This window comes from Coregonus lavaretus (genome assembly GCF_964263955.1).
Source record: "Coregonus lavaretus genome assembly, chromosome: 9".
Lineage (NCBI taxonomy): Eukaryota > Metazoa > Chordata > Actinopteri > Salmoniformes > Salmonidae > Coregonus > Coregonus lavaretus.
The window spans coordinates 3,059,360-3,081,080 of NC_139996.1; the positions used below are offsets into that span (position 1 = coordinate 3,059,360).

Genomic DNA, 21,721 nt, shown 5'->3' on the forward strand with positions numbered 1-21,721 from the left:
TATGGGGATAGGCACCATGAATACATCATTAGATGTTTTAATCGTTTTTCACCATCCAGGACCACTTTGGACAGAAGTGATTTAATGAATACTTCTAAGTCCTCTGGGGACATATTGGTGTTTATGTTTTTTACCAATTCGAAAATGAAAATGAAACTTTGTCATGGCAATGAACGTAAACATGTTAACAGGTCTGGAGCTGATGGCCAATGGGAACCTTCGTCCCTCGCACCTCCGGGCGTGGGAGGAGCTGTGGGCGGGCAGCACGCTGGAGCTGACTGGTCCAGACGACCTGAGTAGGGCTCTGATTGGCTGCATGTTCTACCTGCTCAGTGCCTTCCCTTCGTTGCACGAGGCGCCCGGTCATTTCGGTGGGGTCAGTCCTGGGGGGCTGTCTAACGGGGGGTCAGGGCAAGACTACTGGGGGCACGTGTTCTGGGACCAGGTGAGGACAATGGTTACTGTTCTTCTTATTTTTATGATTTAACTCATGAAGGGAAGTGGTTAGTTGACCCGTCCAATCAGGTGTACTGGAATACAACACATAAGTGGAACTGGCTGTACTCAAGGAGAGGTTTCATTGTGTTAGGGTAACCGCTACCATTGAACCATTAGGCTTTTAGTGTGACTGAACTGGCCCTCCCTCTGTCTCCCTGTGCAGGACACCTGGATGTACCCCAGTATCGGTCTCTTTTATCCTCAGTTAGCCCGGGCCGTGCTAGAGTACCGGGTGAGGACAGTGGATGGCGCTAAGGACAATGCTGAAAAGCAGGGTTACAAGGTACAGGATTCTATGAAACCCTGTGTTCACACTCCGCATTCGCACTCCGCATTCACACTCCGCATTCACACTCCGCATTCACACTCCGCATTCACAGTCAGTCTCATGATGAGTTGGCATCCTATTGTGGGGGTTTATAGTTGGCATCCTATTGTGGGGTTTTCAGTTGGCATCCTATTGTGGGGTTTTAAAGTTGGCATCATATTGTGGGGTTTTCAGTTGGCATCATATTGTGGGGTTTTATAGTTGGCATCCTATTGTGGGGTTTTCAGTTGGCATCATATTGTGGGGGTTTAGAGTTGGCATCCTATTGTGGGGTTTTATAGTTGGCATCCTATTGTGGGGTTTTGCTTGATGTTAGGTACAGGATGGTGACTGGGGTTTTGCTTGATGTTAGGTACAGGATGGTGACTGGGGTTTTGCTTGCTGTATCTTGTTCATCCTGATGTTACATAGGTGTTGTTGAGTGTCATGTGAATGCATACATTTAAGTTCCTTCAGGAAGTATTCACACCTCTTGACTTACTCCACATTTTGTTGTGTTACAGCCTGAATTCACACAATACCCCCCAAGTGAAAAACTCCCCAGTACTTGCCATTGACAAGCATACCCATAACATGATGCAGCCACCACCATGCTTGAAAATATGAAGAGTGGTACTCAGTGATGGATTTTCTCCAAATATAACACTTTGTATTGAGGACATAAAGTTAATTTCTTTGCCACATTTGTAGCAGCATTACTTTAGTGCCTTGTTGCAAACAGGAAGCATGTTTTGGAATATTTTTATTCTGTACAGGTTTCCTTCTTTTCACTCTGTCAATAGGTTAGTATTGTGGAGTAGCGGTTTCCTTCCTCTCCGGTTACTGAGTTAGGAACGGCGCCTGTATCTTTGTAGTAACTGGGTGTATTGATAGCAGGGTTGTGGTCCTCTGTAGCTCAGCTGGTAGAGCACGGCGCTTGTAACGCCAAGGTAGTGGGTTCGATCCCCGGGACCACCCATACACAAAAAAAAAAATGTATGCATGCATGACTGTAAGTCGCTTTGGATAAAAGCGTCTGCTAAATGGCATATTATTATTATTATTATTATTATTGATACGCCATCAAAATGTAATTAATAACTTCACCATGCTCAAAGGGATATTCAAGATCTGCTTTTTTTGTTACCCATCTACCAATAGTTGCCCTTCTTTGCGAGGCATTGGAAAACCTCCCTGGTCTTTGTGGTTGAGTCTGTGTTTGAAATTCACTGCTCGACTGAGGGACCTTACAGATAATTGTATGTGTGGGGTACAGAGATGAGGTAGCCATTACAAAATCATGTTAAACACTATTATTGCACACAGAGTGAGCCCATGCAACTTATTATGTGACTTGTTAAGCACATTTCTACTCCTGAATGTATTTAGGCTTGCCATAATAAAGGGGTTGAGTAATTATTGACTCAGACATTTCAGCTTTTCATTTTTAATTAATTTGCAAACATTTCTAAAAACATAATTCCAGTTGGACATTATGGGATATTGTGTGTAGACCAGTGACACAAAATCTAAATGTAATCAATTTTAAATTCAGGCTGTAACACAACAAAATGTGGGGTATGAATACTTTTTGAAGGCACTATGTGTTTGTGATCCCGCATGATCTCGTACACACACTAACAATATATGCCCTCACTGTACTTATAGGTGTGTAGTGTAGTGTAGTGTATTGTAGTGTAGTGTAGTGTAGTGTAGTGTAGTGTAGTGTAGTGTAGTGTTTGTAGTATATGTGGGTCAGTGTGTTCTGTTCTGATGAAAGAGATATTATGTTGTCCTACCAGGGACTAAAGTTTCCGTGGGAGAGTGCTGTGTCAGGGAGAGAGGTGTGTCCTGAAGATATATACGGACAACAAGAGATCCACATCAACGGAGACGTTACTCTGGCCTTCCAACACTACCTCTACCTCACACAGGTAACACCTAACCCCAACACTACCTCTACCTCACACAGGTAACACCTAACCCCAACAATACCTCACACAGGTAACACCTAACCCCAACACTACCTCTACCTCACACAGGTAACACCTAACCCCAACACTACCTCTACCTCACACAGGTAACACCTAACCCCAACACTACCTCTACCTCACACAGGTAACACCTAACCCCAACACTACCTCTACCTCACACAGGTAACACCTAACCCCAACAATACCTCACACAGGTAACACCTAACCCCAACACTACCTCTACCTCACACAGGTAACACCTAACCCCAACACTACCTCACACAGGTAACACCTAACCCCAACACTACCTCTACCTCACACAGGTAACACCTAACCCCAACACTACCTTACACAGGTAACACCTAACCCCAACACTATCTCTACCTCACACAGGTACCACTTAACTTCAACACTACCTCACACAGGTAACACTTAACCCCAAAACTACCTCACACAGGTAACACCTAACCCCAACACTACCTCTACCTCACACAGGTAACACCTAACCCCAACACTACCTCTACCTCACACAGGTAACACCTAACCCTAAACCCAACACTACCTCACACAGGTAACACCTAACCCTAAACCCAACACTACCTCACACAGGTAACACCTAACCCTAAACCCAACACTACCTCACACAGGTATGGTCACATCTAGGTCAGTCATCCTCACTCACAGCCGGCTCCCTAGCGCCTCCCCTTAGGCCTAACCCTTTGGTTTTTTCTGATCTGAAAGGTAGTCATAGGTATTAGCAATGTAGTGGTGACTGTTTCCACCATATTACCCACACTTTAAAGACCTGCGACCTGTCTGTCTGTTCTAGGACCTGTCTATGTTCACAGAGGGGCGTGGCAGCGAAGTGATTTGGGGCGTGGCTGATTACTGGGTTTCCAGGGTAACCTGGAGTGCTGAAGAACAGAACTACCACATCTTAGGTAAAGGGACATTCAGTAAACATATTGTCATTACACATCTTAGAAATAGTCATGCCAGCCGATGTCAGCTTATTGCTAGCACTAACTTTAATGATAGCTAGTTTGAGGATTTTTTTTACTGTTACTATGACTGTGGTATGTGGTTGTCTCCCCTGTGGTTATCTCACCTAGCCATCTTAAAATGAAGGCACTAACTGTAAATCACTCTGGATAAGAGCGTCTGCTAAATGACTTAAATGTAAATGAATTGCAACTGATTTAATTGTCATGCAGACTAGGTAAGCTATTTGGCTAGTGGTCGTAGCAACCCTGTTGCTTGAGTAAACACGAGTAAACAAGACATTTACCAAAGTATCTCTGTTTTCTGTCAGGTGTCATGCCGCCCGATGAGTATTACTACAACGTCAACAACTCAGTGTACACAAACACTGTGGCCAAATTCAGGTATGTAACACACCCGAGGGGTATCCTACGAAGCTAGCTGCAGAGCATTCAGAAAGTATTCAGACCCCTTGACTTTTTCCCCATTTTGTTACGTTACAGCCTTATTCTAAAGTGGATTAAATCAATAAAATCTTCATCAATCTACACACAATACCCCATAATGACAAAGCGAAAACAGGTTTTTAGAAATGTTTGCTAATTTAGTTTAAAAAAAAAAACAGAAATACCTTATTTACACAAGTATTCAGACCCTTTGCTATGAGACTCAAAATTCAGCTCAGGTGCATCCTGTTTCCATTGATCATCCTTGAGATGTTTCTACAACTTGATTGGACTCCACCTGTGGTAAATTCAATTGATTGTACCTGTCTACAGTGAGGGAAAAAAGTATTTGATCCCCTGCTGATGTTGTACGTTTGCCCACTGACAAAGACATGATCAGTCTATAATTTTAATAGTAGGTTTATTTGAACAGTGAGAGACGGAATAACAACAAAATAATCCAGAAAAACGCATGTCAAACATGTTATAAATTGATTTGCATTTTAATGAGGGAAATAAGTATTTGACCCCTCTGCAAAACATGACTTAGTACTTGGAGGCAAAACCCTTGTTGGCAATCACAGAGGTCAGACGTTTCTTGTAGTTGGCCACCAGGTTTGCACACATTTCAGGAGGGATTTTGTCCCACTCCTCTTTGCAGATCTTCTCCAAGTCATTAAAGTTTCGAGGCTGATGTTTGGCAACTCGAACCTTCAGCTCCCTCCACAGATTTTCTATGGGATTAAGGTCTGGAGACTGGCTAGGCCACTCCAGGACCTTAATGTGCTTCTTCTTGAGCCACTCCTTTGTTGCCTTGGCCGTGTGTTTTGGGTCATTGTCATGCTGGAATCCCCATCCACGACCCATTTTCAATGCCCTGGCTGAGGGAAGGAGGTTCTCACCCAAGATTTGACAGTACATGGCCCCGTCCATCGTCCCTTTGATGCTGTGAAGTTGTCCTGTCCCCTTAGCAGAAAAACACCCCCAAAGCATAATGTTGCCACCTCCATGTTTGACGGTGGGGATGGTGTTCTTGGGGTCATAGGCAGCATTCCTCCTCCTCCAAACACGGTGAGTTGAGTTGATGCCAAAGAGCTCCATTTTGGTCTCATCTGACCACAATACTTTCACCCAGTTCTCCTCTGAATCATTCAGATGTTCATTGGCAAACTTCAGACGGGCATGTATATGTGCTTTCTTGAGCAGGGGGACCTTGCGGGCGCTGCAGGATTTCAGTCCTTCACGGCGTAGTGTGTTACCAATTTTTTTCTTGGTGACTATGGTCCCAGCTGCCTTGAGATCATTGACAAGATCCTCCCGTGTAGTTCTGGGCTGATTCCTCACCGTTCTCATGATTTTTTTTTTTTTTTTTTTTTTTTTTTTTTTTAGTCATTTAGCAGACGCTCTTATCCAGAGCGACTTACAGGAGCAATTAGGGTTAAGTGCCTTGCTCAAGGGCACATCGACAGATTTTTCACCTAGTCGGCTCGGGGATTAGAACCAGCGACCTTTCGGTTACTGGCACTATGCTCTTAACCACTAAGCTACCTGCCGCCCTATGATCATTGCAACTCCACGAGGTGAGATCTTGCATGGAGCCCCAGGCCGAGGGAGATTGACAGTTCTTTTGTGTTTCTTCCATTTGCGAATAATCACACCAACTGTTGTCACCTTCTCACCAAGCTGCTTGGCGATGGTCTTGTAGCCCATTCCAGCCTTGTGTAGGTCTACAATCTTGTCCCTGACATCCTTGGAGAGCTCTTTTGTCTTGGCCAGGGTGGAGAGTTTGGAATCTGATTGATTAATTGCTTCTGTGGACAGGTGTCTTTTATACAGGAAACAAGCTGAGATTAGGAGCACTCACTTTAAGAGTGTGCTCCTAATCTCAGCTCGTTACCTGTATAAAAGACACCTGGGAGCCAGAAATCTTTCTGATTGAGAGGGGGTCAAATACTAATTTCCCTCATTAAAATGCAAATCAATTTATAAAAATTTTGACATGCGTTTTTCTGGATTTTGTTGTTGTTATTCTGTCTCTAACTGTTCAAATAAACCTACCATTAAAATTATAGACTGATTATTTCTTTGTCAGTGGGCAAACGTACAAAATCAGCAGGGGATCAAATACTTTTTTCCCTCACTGTATATAAGGTCCCACAGTTGACAGTGCATGTCCGAGCAAAAACCAAGTCATGAGGTCGAAGGAATTGTCCATAGAGCTCCGAGACAAGATTTTGTTGAGGCACAGATCTGGGGAAGGGTACCAACAAATGTCTATAGCATTGAAGGTCCCCAAGAACACAGTGGCCTCCATCATTCTTAAATGGAAGAAGTTTGGAACCACCAAGACTCTTCCTAGAGCTGGCTGCCCGGCCAAACTGAGCAATCGAGGGAGAAGGGCCTTGGTCAGGGAGGTGACCAAGAACCCGATGGTCACTCTGACAGAGCTCCAGTGTTCCTCTGTGGAGATGCGAGAACCTTCCAGAAGGACAACCATCTCTGCAGCACTCCACCAATCAGGCCTTCATGGTAGAGTGGCAAGACGGAAGCCACTCCTCAGTAAAAGGCACATGACAGCCCGCTTGGAGTTTGCCAAAACACACCTAAAGGACTCAGACCATGAGAAACAAGATTCTCTAGTCTGATGAAACCAAGATTTAACTCTTTGGCCTGAATGCCAAGTATCACGTCTGGAGGAAACCTGGCACCATCCCTACGGTGAAGCATGGTGGTGGCAGCATCATGCTGTGGGGATGTTTTTCAGCAGCAGGGACTGGGAGACTAGTCAGGATCTAGGGAAAGATTAACGGAGCAAAGTACAGAGAGATCCATGATGAAAACCTGCTCCAGAGCGCTCAGGACCTCAGACTGGGGCGAAGGTTCACCTTCCAACAGGACAACAACCCTAAGCACACAGCCAAGAAAACGCAGGAGTTGCTTCGGGACAGGTCTCTGAATGTCCTTGAGTGGCCCGGCCGGAGCCCGGACTTGAACCTGATCGAACATCTCTGTAGAGACCTGAAAATAGCTGTGCAGCGACGCTCCCCATCCAACCTGACAGAGCTTGAGAGGATCTGCAGAGAAGAATGGGAGAAACTCCCCAAATACTGGTGTGCCAAGCTTGTAGCGTCTTACCCAAGAAGACTCGAGGCTGTAATCAGTGCCAAAGATGCTTCAACAAAGTACTGAGTAAAGGGTCTGAATACTTATGTAAATGTAATATTTCCGTTTTTTATACATTTGCAAAAATATAAAAAAAACTGTTTTTGCTTTGTCATTATGGGGTATTGTGTGTAGATTGATGAAGGGAAAAAAAAAACAATTTAATCAATTTTAGAATAAAGCTGTAATGTAACAATATGTGGAAAAAGTCCAGGGATCTAAATACTTTCCGAATGCACTGTAGATCTACTCAGACTTTTCTAACAGTAACCAGCTTCAGTTAGCTTCACATTCCAGCTCAGGCTTCATCCGTACAACGTCGCTGGATATTGCTCGTCAGCCTGCTGCCAACTTTAACAGGCTTGTAACTGCGCATGCATGTCGCACATGGCTAGGTGAACGCCGAACTCTTCACTGAGACAATGCTAAAACATCAATCCATGGGCGTGTCAGTGACACATTTTCATTTGTGCCGAAATGAAAGAAAAGTTATCTGGCAAATTCAGCAGGCTAGGATACCCCTCAGGTATTTCACAATCTCACGTTATTTTCAATAGACCTTATTCATTTGGAAGCCATCATCGTTCCAAATCCAGGCTTTCAGGTAAGAAGCGGAAGCGCTCCTTTTTAAGTCTATGGAAAACATTGTGAATCTAGTAACATCAACTACTTTCTTTCTCATCTCTTCCCCAGTCTTGAGTTTGCTGTGGAGTTGGCTGCCCTCCTGAAGTACCCTGCCCCGCGGGAGTGGCAGCAGGTAGCAGAGAAGATCAAAATCCCCTTCGACCAGAAGCAGAAATACCATCCTGAATATGACGGCTACAAAAAAGGCGAGTCTTGCCCACTGCCCAGTTGACTTAGTTGCTTGCTTTACCATATGCATACCAAATCAAATCAAATCAAATTTTATTGGCCACATGCGCCGAATACAACAGGTTCAGACATTACAGTGAAATGCTTACTTACAGCCCTTAACCAACAGGAGAGCATTGGTATGCATAGCTCTTTTTCTATGTGTGTTAAAGCAAAAAAAGGTCTAATATCAAATCAAACTGATCCAGTCATTTCAGTAATAAGGACATGCAAAACATACAGTATCATTGAGTCTCCGCTTTATTTGACCTTCTCCCAGGACAATTTGTGAAGCAGGCTGACACAGTGATGCTAGGATATCCCCTGGGTCTCCCTATGACCCCTGAGGTCAGGAGAAATGACCTGGAGTTCTACGAGGCTGTTACAGACCCCGGTGGACCAGCTATGACTTGGGTACGTTACATAGTGATACTACCATGCACTGCCAAGAAAGGATCAATGTATCAACTGTACTGATGAAGGGTACCTACCTACAAAAGGACTTTATAACACATCATAACGCACACATAACCCATACATTCGTAAGCAGTACATAAGCATTTATTTTCTACTACTTATGAATAAAGTATGTGTGTATTATGAATGTGTTCTGAAATCCTTACTGGTACTTCCGCTTGAAGAGTGTAATTCAGTTGGATGTAGAAGAGTGTTACTCAGTTGAATGTAGAAGAGTGTTACTCAGTTGGATGTAGAAGAGTGTTACTCAGTTGGATGTAGATGAGTGTTACTCAGTTGGATGTAGAAGAGTGTAATTCAGTTGGATGTAGAAGAGTGTTACTCAGTTGGATGTAGAAGAGTGTTACTCAGTTGGATGTAGAAGAGTGTTACTCAGTTGGATGTAGATGAGTGTTACTCAGTTGGGGATGTAGAAGAGTGTAACTCAGTTGGATGTAGAAGAGTGTAACTCAGTTGGATGTAGAAGAGTGTAACTCAGTTGGATGTAGAAGAGTGTTACTCAGTTGGATGTAGAAGAGTGTTACTCAGTTGGATGTAGAAGAGTGTTACTCAGTTGGATGTAGAAGAGTGTTACTCAGTTGGATGTAGAAGAGTGTTACTCAGTTGGATGTAGATGAGTGTTACTCAGTTGGGGATGTAGAAGAGTGTAACTCAGTTGGATGTAGAAGAGTGTAACTCAGTTGGATGTAGAAGAGTGTAACTCAGTTGGATGTAGAAGAGTGTTACTCAGTTGGATGTAGAAGAGTGTTACTCAGTTGGATGTAGAAGAGTGTTACTCAGTTGGATGTAGATTAATATAACTCAGTTGGATGTAGAAGAGTGTTACTCAGTTGGATGTAGAAGAGTGTTACTCAGTTGGATGTAGAAGAGTGTTACTCAGTTGGATGTAGAAGAGTGTTACTCAGTTGGATGTAGAAGAGTGTTACTCAGTTGGATGTAGAAGAGTGTTACTCAGTTGGATGTAGATTAATATAACTCAGTTGGATGTAGAAGAGTGTTACTCAGTTGGATGTAGAAGAGTGTTACTCAGTTGGATGTAGAAGAGTGTAACTCAGTTTGATGTAGATGAATATAACTCAGTTGGATGTAGAAGAGTGTTACTCAGTTGGATGTAGAAGAGTGTTACTCAGTTGGATGTAGAAGAGTGTTACTCAGTTGGATGTAGAAGAGTGTTACTCAGTTGGATGTAGAAGAGTGTTACTCAGTTGGATGTAGAAGAGTGTAACTCAGTTGGATGTAGAAGAGTGTTACTCAGTTGGATATAGAAGAGTGTTACTCAGTTGGATGTAGAAGAGTGTTACTCAGTTGGATGTAGAAGAGTGTTACTCAGTTGGATGTAGAAGAGTGTTACTCAGTTGGATGTAGAAGAGTGTTACTCAGTTGGATGTAGAAGAGTGTTACTCAGTTGGATGTAGAAGAGTGTAACTCAGTTTGATGTAGATGAATGTAACTCAGTTGGATGTAGAAGAGTGTTACTCAGTTGGATGTAGAAGAGTGTTACTCAGTTGGATGTAGAAGAGTGTTACTCAGTTGGATGTAGAAGAGTGTTACTCAGTTGGATGTTGAAGAGTGTTACTCAGTTGGATGTAGAAGAGTGTTACTCAGTTGGATGTAGAAGAGTGTTACTCAGTTGGATGTAGAAGAGTGTTACTCAGTTGGATGTAGAAGAGTGTTACTCAGTTGGATGTAGAAGAGTGTAACTCAGTTGGATATAGAAGAGTGTTACTCAGTTGGATGTAGAAGAGTGTTACTCAGTTGGGGATGTAGAAGAGTGTAACTCAGTTGGATGTAGAAGAGTGTTACTCAGTTGGGGATGTAGAAGAGTGTAACTCAGTTGGATGTAGAAGAGTGTTACTCAGTTGGATGTAGAAGAGTGTTACTCAGTTGGATGTAGAAAAGTGTTACTCAGTTGGATGTAGATGAATATAACTCAGTTGGATGTAGAAGAGTGTTACTCAGTTGGATGTAGAAGAGTGTTACTCAGTTGGATGTAGAAGAGTGTTACTGAGTTGGATGTAGAAGAGTGTTACTCAGTTGGATGTAGAAGAGTGTTACTGAGTTGGATGTAGAAGAGTGTTACTCAGTTGGATGTAGAAGAGTGTTACTCAGTTGGATGTAGAAGATTGTAACTCAGTTGGATGTAGAAGAGTGTTACTGAGTTGGATGTAGAAGAGTGTTACTGAGTTGGATGTAGAAGAGTGTTACTGAGTTGGATGTAGATGAATATAACTCAGTTGGATGTAGAAGAGTGTTACTCAGTTGGATGTAGAAGAGTGGAACTCAGTTGGATGTAGTAGAGTGTTACTCAGTTGGGGATGTAGAAGAGTGTTACTCAGTTGGATGTAGAAGAGTGTTTTGGATGTAGAAGAGTGTTACTCAGTTGGATGTAGAAGAGTGTTACTCAGTTGGGGATGTAGAAGAGTGTTACTCAGTTGGATGTAGAATAGTGTTACTCAGTTGGATGTTGAAGAGTGTTACTCAGTTGGAGATGTTGAAGTGAAGAGTGTTACTCAGTTGGATGTTGAAGAGTGTTACTCAGTTGGATGTAGAAGAGTTTTACCTAGTTGGGGATGTAGAAGAGTGTTAATCAGTTGGGGATGTAGAAGAGTGTTACTCAGTTGGATGTAGAAGAGTGTTACTCAGTTGGATGTAGAAGATTGTAACTCAGTTGGATGTAGAAGAGTGTTACTGAGTTGGATGTAGAAGAGTGTTACTGAGTTGGATGTAGAAGAGTGTTACTGAGTTGGATGTAGATGAATATAACTCAGTTGGATGTAGAAGAGTGTTACTCAGTTGGATGTAGAAGAGTGGAACTCAGTTGGATGTAGTAGAGTGTTACTCAGTTGGGGATGTAGAAGAGTGCTACTCAGTTGGATGTAGAAGAGTGTTACTCAGTTGGATGTAGAAGAGTGTTTTGGATGTAGAAGAGTGTTACTCAGTTGGATGTAGAAGAGTGTTACTCAGTTGGGGATGTAGAAGAGTGTTACTCAGTTGGATGTAGAATAGTGTTACTCAGTTGGATGTTGAAGAGTGTTACTCAGTTGGAGATGTTGAAGTGAAGAGTGTTACTCAGTTGGATGTTGAAGAGTGTTACTCAGTTGGATGTAGAAGAGTTTTACCTAGTTGGGGATGTAGAAGAGTGTTAATCAGTTGGGGATGTAGAAGAGTGTTACTCAGTTGGATGTAGAATAGTGTTACTCAGTTGGATGTAGAAGAGTGTTACTCAGTTGGATGTAGAAGAGTGTTACTCAGTTGGATACATTACATTATACATTTATACATTTACATTAACATACATTTGTGTCATTTAGCAGACGCTCTTATCCAGAGCGACTTACAGTTAGTGCATACATTATTTTATTTTTTCATACTGGCCCCCCGTGGGAATCGAACCCACAACCCTGGCATTGCAAACACCATGCTCTATAACTGACTTTTTCCAACATAACATAGGTACAGCGAATCCCCTTATTGTATGGGACACCTTTAAATGTGCCTTTAGAGGCCATGCAATTCAGTACTCATCTCGAAAACAAAAGCAATTTAGGTCAAAAGAGTTTATACTAAGAAAGGAAATAGAAAGTCTAACAGAACAGATAGATGGCAATAAAAACTGTAACATAGAGGCTCAGAATAAATTAGAGGAAAAACAAAAAGAAATGGAAAAACTTATTCAAGAAAGATCAAGTGTAATATATTATAAAAATAAAGCAAACTGGATGGAATATGGGGAAAAATGCACAAAATTCTTTTTTAATCTTCAACATAGGAATGCTACCAAAAAGAACTTAATGAAACTGGTTACAATTGACGGAGTCACCCATAATTCACCTAATGATATTTTGAAGGAAGAAACAAAGTATTTTAAGCATATGTTTTCTTTTCAGTCGCCTCCATCTCCTCTAACTGAAGCTAATTGTAGAGATTTTTTTCCTATTGATAATGTCAAATTAACAGCCATACAGAAAGACTCATGTGAAGGTGAAATTACAGAGGAGGAACTTCTGGATGCAATTAAAGACTTTAAGTCCGGGAAAACTCCAGGGTTGGATGGCATACCAATCGAGGTATACCAAACCTTTTTTGATATACTAAGAGGACCGTTATTAGCATGTTTTAACCACTCCTATGTAAATGGTAGATTATCTGACACTCAAGAAGAAGGTCTGATCTCATTATTACTGAAACAGGATACAAGTGGAAAATATAAAGATCCAGTCCATTTACAAAATTGGAGGCCCCTTACACTTCAGTGTTGTGATGCAAAAATCCTAGCAAAATGTATAGCGCATAGAATTAAAAAGGTATTGTCGGATATTATTCATTCTAATCAGACAGGTTTTTTACATGGAAGATACATTGGAGATAATATAAGGCAAGTATTGGAAACAATAGAACACTATGGAAAATATGGGAAACCAGGCCTGCTATTCATAGCAGACTTCGAAAAGGCATTTGATAAAGTTCGACTGGAATTTATATATAAATGCCTGGAGCATTTCAATTTTGGAGAATCTCTTATAAAATGGGTCAAAATCATGTATAGTAACCCTAGGTGTAAAATAGTAAATAATGGCTATTTCTCAGAAAGTTTCAAACTGTCAAGAGGAGTGAAACAAGGTTGTCCACCATCGGCATATCTATTTATTGTGGCCATCGAGATGTTAGCTATTAAAATCAGATCCAATAATAATATCAGAGGATTAGAAATACAGGGCTTAAAAACAAAGGTGTCATTGTACGCAGATGATTCATGTTTTCTTTTAGATCCACAACTAGAATCCCTCCACAGCCTCATAGAGGATCTAGATACATTTTCTAACCTCTCTGGATTAAAACCAAATTATGACAAATGTACTATATTACGTATTGGATCACTAAAAAATACAATTTTTACATTACCATGTAGTTTACCAATAAAATGGTCTGATGGTGATGTGGATATACTCGGAATACATATCCCAAAGGAAATAAATGATCTCACTTCAATAAATTTTAATAGAAAGTTAGCAAAAATAGATAAGATCTTACTACCATGGAAAGGAAAATACCTGTCAATTTGTGGAAAAATCACCCTGATTAACTCTTTAGTATTATCCCAGTTTACCTATTTGCTTATGGTCTTGCCTACGCCTAGCAAACAGTTTTTTAAATTTTATGAGAAAAACATATTCAATTTTATTTGGAACGGCAAGCCAGACAAAATTAAAAGAGCATATTTATATAATGAATATGAATTCGGAGGACATAAATTATTAAATATTAAAGCATTAGACCTATCACTAAAATCTTCAGTCATCCAAAAGTTATACTTAAATCCGAACTGGTTCTCAAGCAAATTAGTAAGATTGTCTCACCCACTGTTCAAGAAAGGCCTTTTTCCCTTTATTCAGATTACAACCTCTCACTTTCAGTTATTTGAAAAGGAAATAATCTCCCAAATGTCACTATTTCTAAAACAAGCCATAGAAAGTTGGTTGCAATTTCAATTTAATCCTCCAGAAACGACAGAACAAATAATGCAACAAATATTGTGGTTAAATTCAAATATACTAATTGACAAAAAACCTTTATTTTTTGACAGAATGTTTAAAAAAGGTATAATCTTCGTAAATGATATCATCGGTAGGACTGGTGGAGTTATGTCGCACATGCAGCTAACAAAAACATATGGAAATGTCTGCTCTACCCAAAATTACAACCAAATAATTGCAGCCTTACCGCAAAAGTGGAAGAGGAAAGTTGAAGGGGGAGAAAGTAAGGAACTTGTCTGTCGGCCTTGCATTAAAGAACATAATTGGTTAAGGAAAACTGTGATAAATAAAAAAGTATATCAGTTTCACTTAAGGACCAAAGGATTGACAGCAGTCCCATATAGATTGCAAAATAGTTGGGAAGAGATCTTTGACGTACCGATCCCATGGCATAGTGTTTATGAACTGACACGCAAAACGACACCGGATTCAAAAATTAGAATCTTTCAATTTAAATTATTATATAAAATTCTTGCTACCAATAGAATGTTATTTATATGGGGGATACAATCTTCCCAGCTCTGCAGATTTTGCTGTGAAGAGATAGAATCATTAGATCATTTGTTTTGGTTCTGTCCATTTGTAGCTTGTTTTTGGACACAGGTCCAGGAATGGCTAAAGGATTGCAATATTTACCTGGAACTAACCTTGCAGATAGCATTACTGGGTGATCTGAAAAGTCATAGTCAATCAATCAATAATATAATAATACTTTTAGCAAAAATGTTTATTTTTAATTCACAATCTGTAGAAGCAATGAGAATAGAAAGGTTCAGAACTTTTGTAAAACATCACAGTATGGTTGAAATATATATGGCAAATAGAAATCCTATATGGATGGTGTTAAGAGATAGATGGGAGGTATTGAATAGAGTTGAAGGATGGGACTAATAACAAATAACAACAAATAATAACAAAGATAGCTAATAATGTAAGCATACTGTGTCCATAATAAGTATATAGGTTGTATGTTGGGAGCTTTTGGGAAAGAGCACAGTTAGAAAGATATGGCATTTAGAAGCAAACCGGATGGACATCATGAAAATGATCGGAGAGGTTGAGAGTAGAAGTTTAGGAGCAAAAAAATAAATAAATAAATATATATATATATATATATATATATATATATATAGATATAGAATTATTGTAAAATTAACTCTGTCCATAAGGTGTAGATAGTAAGTATAGACCGGAAGTAGAGGCCTGGGCGTTGTTGTTCACTAATTTTCTCCAAGTAGGGAAAGGATGGTGGGGTTGAAAAGTAATAAAGGGGAATATATATATATAAAAAATAAAAATAAACATGGGGGATTGGAAGTGATGCAGACAATTACATTGATAGAAGATACAATCTATCTGCAATATTAAGCTGATCCATCCCCCCTAACGAAAAAAATAAATAAATGTAGATGTAGATGAGTGTTACTCAGTTGGGGATGTAGAAGAGTGTTACTCAGTTGGATGTTGAAAAGTGTTATTCAGTTGGGGATGTAGTAGAGTGTTACTCAGTTGGGGATGTAGAAGAGTGTTACTCAGTTGGATGTAGAATAGTGTTACTCAGTTGGATGTTGAAGAGTGTTACTCAGTTGGGGATGTAGAAGAGTGTTACTCAGTTGGGGATGTAGAAGAGTGTTACTCAGTTGGATGTAGAAGAGTGTTACTCAGTTGGATGTAGAAGAGTGTTACTCAGTTGGATGTAGAAGAGTGTTACTCAGTTGGATGTAGAAGAGTGTTACTCAGTTGGATGTAGAATAGTGTTACTCAGTTGGGGATGTAGAAGACTGTTACTCAGTTGGGGATGTAGAAGAGTGTTACTCAGTTGGGGATGTAGAAGAGTGTTACTCAGTTGGATATAGAAGAGTGTTACTCAGTTGGATGTAGAAGAGTGTTACTCAGTTGGATATAGAAGAGTGTTACTCAGTTGGATATAGAAGAGTGTTACTCAGTTGGATGTAGAAGAGTGTTACTCAGTTGGATATAGAAGAGTGTTACTCAGTTGGATGTAGAAGAGTGTTACTCAGTTGGATGTAGAAGAGTGTTACTCAGTTGGATGTAGAAGAGTGTTACTCTGTTGGATGTAGAAGAGTGTTACTCAGTTGGATGTAGAAGAGTGTTACTCAGTTGGATGTAGAAGAGTGTTACTCAGTTGGATGTAGAAGAGTGTTACTCAGTTGGATGTAGAAGAGTTTGACCTAGTTGGGGATGTAGAAGAGCTTTACCGGCCTCCCGAGTGGCGGTCTAAGGCACTGCATCACAGTATTGTGGCGTCACTACAGCCTGTGGTTTTATCCCAGGCTGTGTCACAACCGGCCGTGACCGGGAATCCTATAGGGCGGCGCACAATTGGCCCAGCATCGTCCAGGTTAGGGGAAGGTTTGGCTGGGGGGCTTTACTTGCCTCATCGCACTCTAGCGACTCCTTGTGGCGGGCCGGGCGCCTGCAGGCTGACTTTGATCGTTAGTTGAACGGTGTTTCCTCCGACACATTGGTGCAGCTGGCTTCCAGGTTAAGCGAGCGGGTGTTAAGAAGCGCTGCTTGGTGGGTCACGTTTCGTATGGACGCATGACTCGACCTTCGCCTCTCCCGAGCCCGTTGGGAAGTTACAGCGATAAGACAAGATCGTAATCACGAAATTGGGGTGAAAAAGGGAGTAACAAAAATATAAAATAAAATAAAATACGAGTTTGACCTAGTTGGGGATGTAGAAGCCCATTTTGAAGTGTGTTTGTCTCTGTATTCTGCCAGGGCATGTTTGCAGTGGGCTGGCTGGAGCTGGGGGAGGTAGAGAAGGCGAGGAATCTACTCCAGAAGTGTTTCAAAAACATCCAGGGACCATTCCAGGTCAGAATGGGAAAACGCTCTCTCTCTCTCTCTCTCTCGCACACACGCACGCACAGACACACACACAGTCGTGGTTTTGAGAATGACACAAGTATTGGTCTTCACAAAGTTCGCTGCTTCAGTGTTATGAGATATTTGTCAGATGTTACTATGGTATACTGAAGTATAATTACAAGCATTCCATAAGTGTCAAAGGCTTTTATTGACAATTACATTAAGTTTATGCAAAGAGTCAATATTTGCAGTGTTGACCCTTCTTCTTGACCACAAATTCTCAATGGGATTAAGGTCTGGGGAGTTTCCTGGCCATGGACCCAAAATGTCGATGTTTTGTTCCCCGAGCCACTTAGTTAACACTTTTGCCTTATGGCAAGGTGCTCCATCATGCTGGAAAAGGTATTGGTCGTCAAACTGTTCTTGGATGATTGGGAGAAGTTGCTCTCAGAGGATGTGTTGGTACCATTCTTTATTCATGGCTGTGTTCTTAGGCAAAATTGTGAGGGAGCCCACTCCCTTGGCTGAGAAGCAACCCCACACATGAATGGTCTCAGGATGCTTTACTGTTGGCATGACACAGGACTGATGGTAGCGCTCACCTTGTCTTCTCCGGACAAGGTGTTTTCCGGATGCCCCAAACAATCGGAAGTCCTCAGCAGTCCAATCACTGTACCTTTTGCAGAATATCAGTCTGTCCCTGATGTTTTTCCTGGAGAGAAGTGGCTTCTTTGCTGCCCTTCTTGACACCAGGCCATCCTCCAAAAGTCTTCACCTCACTGTGCGAGCAGATGCACTCACACATGCCGCTGCCATTCCTGAGCAAGCTCTGCACTGGTGGTGCCCCGATCCCGCAGCTGAATCAAGTTTAGGAGACGGTCCTGGCGCTTGCTGGACTTTCTTGGGCGCCCTGACGCCTTCTTCACAACAATTCAACCTCTCTCCTTGAAGTTCTTGATGATCCGATAAATGGTTGATTTAGGTGCAATCTTACTAGCAGCAATATCCTTGCCTGTGAAGCCCTTTTTGTGCAAAGCAATGATAACGGCACGTGTTTCCTTGCAGGTAACCATGGTTAACAGAGGAAGAACAATGATTTCAAGCACCACCCTCCTTTTAAAGCTTCCAGTCTGTTATTCTAACTCAATCAGCATGACAGAGTGATCTCCAGCCTTGTCCTCGTCAACACTCTCACCTGTGTTAACGAGAGAATCACTGACATGATGTCAGCTGGTCCTTTTAGTGGCAGGGATGAAATGCAGTGGAAATTTTGTGGGGGGATTAAGTTCATTTTCATGGCAAAGAGGGACTTTGCAATGAATTGCAATTCATCTGATCACTCTTCATAACATTCTGGAGTATATGCAAATTGCCATCATCAAAACGGAGGCAGCAGACTTTGTGAAAATTAGTATTTGTGTCATTCTCAAAACTTTTGACCACGACTGTACACACACACACATACACACACACACAGTATGTGTCACATTAATGTCTCTCTTTCAGGTATGGAGTGAATCATCTGATGGTTCTGGGGCGGTGAACTTTCTCACTGGTATGGGAGGATTCCTGCAGGCTGTACTGTTTGGTTACACTGGATTCAGGTCAGTTGTATCCACCACCATACACATCACCTGGCTTGAAACCAAACTGTCATATAGTGGCATCAAAAAATGTACATTACCCTTGTATTCTGCTATAAAATTATATGTACCTACTTACTTTCTTAAAGACATTCTCCGGTACTTTTGTATACTTTTTAGACAGTAGTTCTGAAAGTAGCACTCACGAGCCAAAAGTGGTCCCCGACAATTGCGTACTATGTCACATAGGTGCAAATACAGTATGTGCACCACGTCATTTCTCTCTCTCTCTCTCTCCCTCTCTTTCTCTCTCTTCGTCGACTGAGCCGTTGGGCCTGCCCTGCAACCTCATTGGATAACGCTGGGCAGGCCTCTTGCTAGTTGTCACTCAAATGCGAGGGGCTGAAGCTCATTGGATAGAACTCCAATTGCTAGGGGGCTGGCCCACGTGGGGGGAAGTGTAGGGGAACTCGTGCAGCATAGCATCAAGAAAACAGTTGCTTTCAAACTAGGGATTTCGTGGCTAATTGAGGTTAGACAGTAATTCTGCTGATAGATTATGAATGAATGATCTACACATTGACACATCAGCCCAAAGGTTTAAACAATACTTTCTTAGTGTCCAAAGTACCAGAGCATGTCTTTAACCCCACGCCTTTAACCCCACGTCTTTAACCCCACGTCTTTAACCCCACGTCTTTAACCCCACATCTTTAACCCCACATCTTTAACCCCACGTCTTTAACCCCACGACTTTAACCCCACGCCTTTAACCCCAAGCCTTTAACCCATGCCTTTAACCCAATGTCTTTAACACCATGTCTTTAACCCCACGTCTTTAACCCCACGCCTTTAACCCCACGCCTTTAACCCCACGCCTTTAACCCCACGTCTTCCACGCCTTTAACCCCACGCCTTTAACCCCACGCCTTTAACCCCACGTCTTTAACCCCACGTCTTTAACCCCACGTCTTTAACCCCACGTCTTTAACCCCACGCCTTTAACCCCACGTCTTTAACCCCACGCCTTTAACCCCACGCCTTTAACCCCACGTCTTTAACCCCACCCCTTTAACCCCACGCCTTTAACCCCACGCCTTTAACCCCACGCCTTTAACCCCACGCCTTTAACCCCACGTCTTTAACCCCACGTCTTTAACCCCACTCCTTTAACCCCACATCTTTAACCCCACGCCTTTAACCCCACGCCTTTAACCCCATGTCTTTAACCCCACGTCTTTAACCCCACGTCTTTAACCCCACGTCTTTAACCCCACGCCTTTAACCCCACGCCTTTAACCCCACGTCTTTAACCCCACGTCTTTAACCCCACGTCTTTAACCCCACCCCTTTAACCCCTTTAACCCCACGCCTTTAACCCCACGCCTTTAACCCCACGTCTTTAACCCCACGCTTTTAACCCCACGCTTTTAACCCCACGTCTTTAACCCCATGCCTTTAACCCCACGTCTTTAACCCCATGCCTTTAACCCCACATCTTTAACCCCACGCTTTTAACCCCACGCCTTTAACCCCACGTCTTTAACCCCACGCTTTTAACCCCACGCCTTTAACCCCACGTCTTTAACCCCACGTCTTTAACCCCACGCTTTTAACCCCACGCCTTTAACCCCACGTCTTTAACCCCACGTCTTTAACCCCACGTCTTTAACCCCACGTCTTTAACCCCACGCCTTTAACCCCACGTCTTTAACCCCACGCCTTTAACCCCACGCCTTTAACCCCACGTCTTTAACCCCACCCCTTTAACCCCACGCCTTTAACCCCACGCCTTTAACCCCACGCCTTTAACCCCACGCCTTTAACCCCACGTCTTTAACCCCACGTCTTTAACCCCACTCCTTTAACCCCACATCTTTAACCCCACGCCTTTAACCCCACGCCTTTAACCCCATGTCTTTAACCCCACGTCTTTAACCCCACGTCTTTAACCCCACGTCTTTAACCCCACGCCTTTAACCCCACGCCTTTAACCCCACGTCTTTAACCCCACGTCTTTAACCCCACGTCTTTAACCCCACCCCTTTAACCCCTTTAACCCCACGCCTTTAACCCCACGCCTTTAACCCCACGTCTTTAACCCCACGCTTTTAACCCCACGCTTTTAACCCCACGTCTTTAACCCCATGCCTTTAACCCCACGTCTTTAACCCCATGCCTTTAACCCCACATCTTTAACCCCACGCTTTTAACCCCACGCCTTTAACCCCACGTCTTTAACCCCACGCTTTTAACCCCACGCCTTTAACCCCACGTCTTTAACCCCACGTCTTTAACCCCACGCTTTTAACCCCACGCCTTTAACCCCACGTCTTTAACCCCACTCCTTTAACCCCACGTCTTTAACCATTGGGACATAAGGCAACAATGAGCTCCTCAGTGCGAAGATCTGCAGGATGGACACTTACACTCTTTTTCCTTTTTTCCTTCTCAGAGTACAGAAGGATTGTCTGGCCTTCGCCCCTCTCATCCCTGATGACATCACTCAGCTGTGTATCCGGGGTGTCAGTTACCTGGGCAACAAGATGGACTGGCTGGTGAGGGGACAGGAAGTTTACATCATACTGAGAGAGGAAGCAAAGCATGCTGGGAACACCGAACCCTGCGCTCTGCAGGTGGTCCTCAAGAACTCCGGGACCAAGATTCCTCTTATAGCAGGTAAAACTATATTCTATTCTATACCATTTGATTTTACTCTATCCCAACTCACAAATGCTGAAAGTGAGCCTTCAAATACTGAATGGATATTAAAGTAAAGTTATAATTAAATACTGTATGGATATTATAATAAAGTTATCATTATTGTGTTGAAATCAATCATGTTATGCACACAAAATCTGAATCATGCACACAGATTCAGATTTTATCGTTGTTTTAGGGTTAGGAAAAAATCAGTAACACTTTACTTGAAACCTAGCGTCATAACATGTTATGAAACGGTCATAACCATGTCATAATATGTCATAACAGCTGTCATAACCTGTCATAATATGGTCATAACAGCTGTCTTGACACATATATTTAGACCTTTTGTGACATATATATTGCATTA

The 21,721-nt window shown here is 42.2% G+C and overlaps 1 protein-coding gene across 5 annotated transcripts in view; it reads left to right on the top strand.

Annotated features, from left to right (window-relative positions):
• The window catches only part of pgghg (protein-glucosylgalactosylhydroxylysine glucosidase), a 34,201-nt gene that overhangs the window by 10,358 nt on the left and 2,122 nt on the right, over positions 1–21,721 (top strand). For all 5 annotated transcript variants that reach the window (XM_084168712.1, XM_084168713.1, XM_084168715.1 and 2 more), the window contains 10 exons: positions 192–445; positions 662–781; positions 2,608–2,739; positions 3,608–3,719; positions 4,091–4,163; positions 8,061–8,197; positions 8,500–8,633; positions 16,976–17,071; positions 18,572–18,669; positions 21,104–21,327. In XM_084168712.1, the coding sequence (XP_084024838.1) occupies positions 192–445; positions 662–781; positions 2,608–2,739; positions 3,608–3,719; positions 4,091–4,163; positions 8,061–8,197; positions 8,500–8,633; positions 16,976–17,071; positions 18,572–18,669; positions 21,104–21,327 (1,380 nt within the window). The remainder of the gene's footprint in view (positions 1–191; positions 446–661; positions 782–2,607; positions 2,740–3,607; positions 3,720–4,090; positions 4,164–8,060; positions 8,198–8,499; positions 8,634–16,975; positions 17,072–18,571; positions 18,670–21,103; positions 21,328–21,721) is intronic.